General features: G+C 51.4%; 1 protein-coding gene across 1 annotated transcript in view; it reads left to right on the top strand.

Moving 5' to 3' along the window:
• Window positions 1–3,219: 3,219 nt before the first annotated feature.
• Window positions 3,220–7,473, top strand: part of ZP3 (zona pellucida glycoprotein 3 (sperm receptor)) — an 11,199-nt gene continuing 6,945 nt past the window's right edge. Inside the window, exons 1-5 of the mRNA XM_008594555.1 lie at window positions 3,220–3,558; window positions 5,387–5,505; window positions 6,306–6,409; window positions 6,483–6,660; window positions 6,762–6,879. Of these exons, the coding sequence (XP_008592777.1) occupies window positions 3,220–3,558; window positions 5,387–5,505; window positions 6,306–6,409; window positions 6,483–6,660; window positions 6,762–6,879 (858 nt within the window). The remainder of the gene's footprint in view (window positions 3,559–5,386; window positions 5,506–6,305; window positions 6,410–6,482; window positions 6,661–6,761; window positions 6,880–7,473) is intronic.

The following is a 7,473-nucleotide window of genomic DNA, read 5'->3' as shown; positions in this document are numbered from 1 at the left end:
GTTAACTTTGACAATGTGACTAATGGGGTGTCTGCCAGATTTATCCACCGTACAGTAGTCCCCCCTTATCCATGGGAAATACATTCCAAGACCCCCAATGGATGCCTGAAATTGCAGATAGTACCAAATCCTACATACACTGTGTTTTTTCCTATACATACACATCTATGATAAAGTTTAATTTATAAATTAGGTACAGTAAGAGATTAAGAACAATAACTAATAATAAAATAGAACAGTTGGAACAATAAACTGCAATAAAAGTTATGTAAATGTGATCTCTCTTTTGCCCTGAAAACGTTTTAATGTTTTTGGACCTCCCACAATTGACCGTGGGTAACTGAAATCACAGAAAGTGAAACCGTGGATAAAGGGGGAAAACTGTAATGACTATTCCTTTGTAATTAATGAGGAATCTTTAGGGAGATACTTTGAGACTATGTAAATGTCCTGTTGCTATCCAGACCTCCATCAACTAGTTTTTAACCTGCTCTGATAACTGTTGCCTGATGATTGCAAATGGTTATCTTCTGAATCCATCACTCCTTCTATGATTATTAACTGGCATTCTACTGTCAAAAGTTTCCCTTTTCCCCATGTGTTTTTATGCATGTACGTATGTATTTATCATCAGCATGGATGCTCATGGATTCTTACTTTATTCAACATACAGTCTAATATTGTCATCATTCATTTTGATGCACAGTTGTCCCCAATTTAACCAGTGGGACCCTTGTTCAAACTGGCTCCCATGTTCTTTGGTCATGTCCTGATCTTTTTTTGTTGTTTTTTTTTAAAGATGACCGGTAAGGGGATCTTAACCCTTGGCTTGGTGTTGTCAGCACCACGTCTCCCAAGTGAGCCAACCAGCCATCCCTATATAGGATCCAAACCCGGGGCCTTGGTGTTATCAGCACCACACTCTCCCAAGTGAGCCACGGGCCGGCCTTCCCATAAGGGAATTTGAACATTTATATCATTCTGTGTATATATAGCATACATAAATGGTATTCCAAAACATTGGAAACCGTTTGCAGTGTGATCCATGTGTATAAGTGAAGCAGTATCAGTGTAGGCTTGCCAACATGAATTGAGTTTTAAAAACATTTCCTGCTTAAATAGATGCGAAGAGGTACCTGCTTTAATTTCTCTGTTAATGTGGACTCCTGCTCCCCCTTGACTTGGTGTTGTCAGCACCACGCTCAGCCAGTGAGCGAACCGGCCATCCCTATATGGGATCCGAACCCGGGGCCTTGGTGTTATCAGCACCACACTCTCCCGAGTGAGCCACGGGCCGGCCCCTTCCCATCATTTTTTGAGCACTTTTTGGCATAATAAGATGTTCCAGGTTTACCTTGTACTCCCCTGACCTAGCCTAGAAACAGCCATTTCTCCAAGGAGCCCTGGGTCCTGCTTTTAGAGGGGAATAGTATGTAGAAACCAATATCTGGGCTCTAAGAAATTTTAAGGGAAATGCTCCGGGCTGATGTCTGTGTCATTGGTGCATTCTTGCCATTAGGGGGCAGCACTTTTCAGAAAAATGTAAAAGACCTAGAATCTGGGCTGGGCTGGCTAACCTCCCTGATAGGGTTCTCTAGTCCTCTTTCCAGAAACGGGGAACATACCCATCCCATGTGCCTATAGACTCTCCCCATCTCCACCCCACCTGTACATGCCTGGTTCCTCGGAACCCCTCACACCCCCCTCCTCAATTTGCTCATATCTTTTTTTCCTGAAGCCCTCTAAGGAGGTTGGCAGGGAGAGATGGGAATGGATACAAGGCTTCAGAGAGGCCCTGGTCTCCCATCGCCAGCCTGCTCTATTCCCAGAACAATCAGCAAACACAGCTATGGGTAACAAGCATGGAGCAGCCCCTTTCCCAGATGGACCCAATTCCTAGGACACAGACTCTCCAGCTAGCTGTCCCTCAGGGGCCTTAGGCCCCAGCTGGCTCCTTCCTTGTGGGTCCAGGAAGCAGGAGACCCAGAAGGGAGGGTTTCCCCAGGGGTAGGCCATGCAGGGGTGCTTGGAGCCTGAGCTCTGGACCTGGCTCTCCCCGTTGTCCCGCTCCCTCCTCTGCCCCACACTCTTGTTGATCTGGTCAAGGGAAATTACGGGAGTAATCTCTTCCCTCCATTTATTTACTTTCCCACAGGTAAACTAGAGTATTAAAAACAAAAACGCCAAAGGAGTGTTAAGCAACTTAAATACACAGTTCAATTACTTTAGAAGCAAGTGTTTGCAAATGAATGAACATTTCTGCACCTAGGAATTAAAGACTATTAATTTTTGTCTTCTTCCTCCCCTCCTGAAGGGGTTTTACCCAGGCCATCAGTAAATGCTGCGCCTGTCAGTCCTTGACCATCTCCTGCCAGGACTGGGACAGTAGACCTCTGACTTTTGTCTCCAGGCCCTCTTCCCAGTCAGAACTGACCAAATCAGTTCTGCTTCGATGTCCTTCCATGGCCTTTCTCACCCACAGGGCAAAGTCTAATGTATCAACAGCCTGGCACCTTCAGGATCCTGCCCTACCCACCTTCCAGGCCCCCTAAACTGCCACTTCTCATCCCCAGTAATCTGAGCTCCTGGGCATTTCCCCAGGACCCCCCAGTGCCCTCTGTTCAAACAGCTGCCTCTGCTTGAACTGACCTCCCTTCCTGCCTCCCACAAAGTTGGGCAGAGGCCCATTAAGTTCCTCTTGTCTCCTAATTGACACCTCCTCCTTATTCTAGCACTTGGAATGAGCTCCCTGCCGTCTCTAATCTCATCTTCCTTACCCTTCAATCAAGGCCTTTCCTCTGTCCCCCTGCAGACCTGTGACAGCTCTTAGTTCCTCTGCTGGGCTGTGAGCTTACTAAGGGCAGGGCCAGCAGAGCATTGCACACGTAGGATGGGAGTAGGGAAGGGATGAGACATGATCACCAGCGCATGCTTTTCAAACTTTAATGTGAACGTGAATGCGAATCACTTGGGGACCTCCAAAGTAAAAACCAGATTCTGATTCAGATGGTCTGTGGTGAGGGCTGAGAGTTTGCATTTCTAACAAGCTCCCAGGTGTTACTGATGCTGCTGGACGGGGGACCACTTTACGAAGCAAGGCCGAGTTGGTTGGGGAAGGGAGACAGGTGCGAGCCCAGGTGAGAGCTGCATCCTCCCAGGGGTATAAGATGGCTGGGTGGTGGCTACCCACTGCTCTGCGGGAGTTATTCTGTAGTTAGCATGGAGCTGAGCTCTGGGCTCTTCATCTGCTTTCTGCTCTGGGGAGGCATGAAGCTATGCTACCCTCAGCCCCTCTGGCGCTCTCAGGGTGAAGGCTTCCCCTCTGCGATGCCCTCTGCGATGCCCTCTGTGATGCCCTCTGCAAAACCCGTGGTTGTGGAGTGTCTGGAGGCCCAGCTCGTGGTCACTGTCAGCAAAGACCTTTTTGGTACCGGGAAGCTCATCAGGCCTGCTGACCTCAGCCTGGGTCCTGAAGGCTGTGAGCCTCTGGTCTCCATGGACACGGATGATGTGGTCAAGTTCAGGGTTGGGCTGCATGAGTGCGGCAACAGTGTGCAGGTGAAGCTTTGGGCCCCTAGTTTTGGTGGGAGGATGTGAGAGGTGGCTGGTGACGAGGGGGGTGGCTGCAGAGCCAGTGGGAGGTGGGGCTGGAAGACACTTCTCACTTGTGGGTGGGGAGGTGGAGCTTGTGAGGCCTGAAGCTGGGGACCAGGGGCAGCTCCTGCCTCTGGTTGCCAAAATCAGGAAGTTGGGGTGGAGTCGAGAGGTGGCTGTGCACTTTGGGCCAGACCAGGCACCCCACTCTGCCTCCTCCTGAGGATTTATAATCCCCTCTCCCTAGGGAATGTAGGAGCAGTGGCGCCAACATGGGGGTTTGTGTGTGATAGGACAAACTTGTGGGTAGCTCAGGCACTTGCCTGGGGCATTAGAAATTTTTTCCTCCGAAGTAATTGTAGAAGAAAACCCAGAATTTTGCCCCTTCACTCATGTCTGATGGCTTGAAGCTTTCAACTAGAAGTAGGGATGGTGGGTGAGGGGGGTCATCATAATAACCTTTATATTGAAAACCATAAATGCTTCAATTGGGTCCCTGGGGACATTTGCAAGTAGGAGACAGGTGCAGGAAGAGACCTCAGTAATCCAGGCCAAACCTCCTCCCCCAAATCAGTGAAGAAACAGATGCTCAGACTACAAAGAAGTGTTCTGGCAGGGTTGGGCTGGGCACATAGCTTGCTCCCTACCCAGTCCCCCGTCCCCTGGACCAAGTGTCTGTCACCCCATGAAAGGCCTGTCCTCCCCTCCATCGTGGGGACCCAGCTTCTGCTCACCTCACCCTGGACTCAGTAGCTTGGTTGGGGTGGGGCACGTCTAGGCCCTGGAGCCCTCCAGCTGGAGTACTGGTCTCAGGTGTGGTCCCTGGGGCTCGCCTTGAGGACTTAGGGTCCTTGTTTCCCTGGGGAGGGAGGCCAGGGAGCTACAGGAGTTATTTGAATTATTCTATTAGTAAGTCCCAGACTTCATGCATTAGGATCACCCAGTAGGGAAAGCTTCTAAAAATCCTAATGTCCTGGCTGCACCCCATTCTAAACCAGAAGGGGTGTGGGGGCCAGACACTGTGTTTTCCAGAGCCCCAGGTGACCCAATGCTAGCCAAGGCTGATGGGCTGCTCCTTTCTCCGGTGCAGTGTTTCCCAGTCTTGTCTGATAAGAGTCACCTGGGGCTTGGGCCTGCCTCATAGGTGTGTGACTTGTGCAGTCCTGCAGAGAGGGCCCTGTTGGTTTAAACCCGGCTTAGCTTAATGCTCTGCTGCCCTGAAATTCTTAAATTTTTGAACAAGGGGCTTCACAAATAATGTCGCTGGTGCTGTCTGGGGTACTTGCAAATAGGAATCTAAGATTGTGCCCTGAAGATTGAGTCAGTTAGGGCTGGGCCAGGTGGCCACCTGGGGGCCAGGCAGCTACCTTGGGCCCAGGTGATCTCCTAGACAGGCTCCTCCTCCTGCAGCCTTATCGGAAGGTGCAAATTGCCCCATAGCGTCTGCCTGTAACTACTGTGCAATAAGTTGAAATTCCTGGCGTTTTCTGCACCACCTCCCACCGGCTTTCTTGGCCCCAGGCCTGCCCTGGAAAAGGAATGTGTGTGTATTTGGAGAGGGAGGGTGGCAGCATGAGGAGTATCCTGATGCCTCTGTTCATGGCAGCACCTGGTGTCTGACTCATAGTTGACGCAGACCTCCTGTGCTGGTGTCAGCACTTCAGAGGCAAAGACACTGGGATGTTTGGACAATGCCAGCAGCAGCACCTGTGTTCTTTCCACCCCCATGGGCTGCCCTCCCTGCACCCTGGCATGGGATGCTGGAGCAGTTATCCCCACACCTCTCCTTTAGGTGACCGACGATGCCCTGGTATACAGCACCTTCCTGCTGCACGACCCCCGCCCTGTGGGAAACCTGTTCATCCTGAGGACGAACCGTGCTGAGGTTCCCATTGAGTGCCGCTACCCCAGGTCAGTATAGGATGGGCTGGCACAGCCCTGGGGCCCAGGCTCCTCAGCAGAGTCATGGACAGGAGGGCTGGCCTGCAGGCAGGAGCTCGCAGCATGGCTGAGAGAGTGAAGTGGGGGTGTAGGAGGCCCATGTGAGGGGCTAAGAATGGAGGGGCTTGGGGGTCTAACAAAAACCTGCCTGGGACCATGGCAATGTCTGACCTCAGTAGCTTTGCCTGGGACTGACCTGAGAATGTCAGCTGACCTAGCCATTATCAATAGATGCATGGCTTGGGGAAGTAGCCTCTTCCAGCAGACCCCATGGGGTCAGCGGGGTGGGCATCTGCAGACATCCAGACCCGCTTCCATGGACTTTCCTGTCTCTGGGACAGGCTTAGGTTCTCTCACTGGCTTCTTGAGAACCAGAGGCCTATCTGCATTCATTTCTGAAGGACTTCCTTAACTGTGATACCCCTCAAGAATCCTGAGGAGTGCTCTGCAGGGCCTGCTGCCTCAGACCCCAAAGTGGAGCCTCCAGGGCTAAAGTTGATAAGGAACTGATCTTGGTCTAGAAGCCAGACTTCTAATTTCACATGCATCTGTCTTTATGCTGCAGCCCAAATGTACTCATGGCTGGGATGGCCGGGCCACTGACAGGTATAGTTCAGGAGGGTCAAGGGACAGATTCAGGTACCCTTTTAGCTGCCTGGCTAGGCCACACCTGAGGACTCCAGTGGGGTAGAAATGAGATACCCCACTACCTTGGGCGCAGGTGGGGTGTGCCCTAGGGCGGGTGTATGCAGCTGCTGTTCTTCTCCCAGGCAGGGCAATGTGAGCAGCCGGGCCATTCTGCCCACCTGGGTGCCCTTCAGTACCACAGTGCTCTCGGAGGAGAAGCTGGCTTTCTCTCTGCGCCTGATGGAAGGTGAGCAGGGAGGGCTGGGGGAGGCTGTTGGAAAAGCTCTGGGCAGTCCCTAACTGTTGGCTGTGTCCTCCAGAGAACTGGAGCAAGGAGAAGATGTCCCCTACCTTCCACCTGGGAGATACAGCCCACCTCCAGGCAGAAGTCCATGCTGGCAGCCACGTGTCACTGCGGCTGTTCGTGGACCACTGTGTGGCCACGCCAATGCCAGACCAGAACACCTTCCCTTATCACTCCATTGTGGACCTCCACGGGTGAGGGCTAGGCTCCCTTTCTAGGGAAGCTTCCTAACAAGATGACCCTGTAGCCACCTGACTCTGCCTCTAACACCACTTTCCACTCATTCTCTCCCAAGCTGTCTTGTCGACGGTCTCTCTGATGCCTCTTCTGCATTCAAAGCCCCAAGACCCAGGCCGAATACCCTGCAGTTCACAGTGGATGTGTTTCACTTTGCTAATGACTCCAGAAACATGGTAATAGCTTTTTTTCTTTAATAGCCTGGAATAAGGCTGAGCTCTGCATCAGGCTGATAAAGCTTTATATCCTATAGCTGTCACTCACTAGCTCTTAAGCAAATGACTTATAGCTCTGTCCCTGTCCTAATAACTCAAACTTACCAAGTAGAGCCATGACCTTTAGTGAGGTCTCCAAGAAGGCATGAGCGACACAAACCCTTAAGAGGTAGGTAGAAAACCCATGCGGGATGGAGAGAGAACCAGAGGTCCTAGAAATAGAAAACTAGGAACCAAGGAGATCTGACAGCTCAAATAAGACCAGCTGCTGGGGTCTGGTGACCAGGTTGCTGACCTTGTCCTTGTCAAGATCAGCAGGGCCAGAAACCAGATAACAGGTGAGAGAAAGAATTGACAAAAAGGCAGGTGTCAGGGGCCGGCCCGTGGCTCACTCGGGAGAGTGCGGTGCTGATAACACCAAGGCCCCGGGTTCGGATCCCATATAGGGATGGCCGGTTCGCTCACTGGCTGAGCGTGGTGCTGACAACACCAAGTCAAGGGTTAAGATCCCCTTACCGGTCATCTTTTTAAAAAAAAAAAAAAAAAAAAAAAGGC

Source organism: Galeopterus variegatus, unplaced genomic scaffold (genome assembly GCF_000696425.1).
Source record: "Galeopterus variegatus unplaced genomic scaffold, G_variegatus-3.0.2 Scaffold164, whole genome shotgun sequence".
NCBI lineage: Eukaryota > Metazoa > Chordata > Mammalia > Dermoptera > Cynocephalidae > Galeopterus > Galeopterus variegatus.
This window is presented reverse-complemented; position numbering and strand designations above follow the sequence as displayed.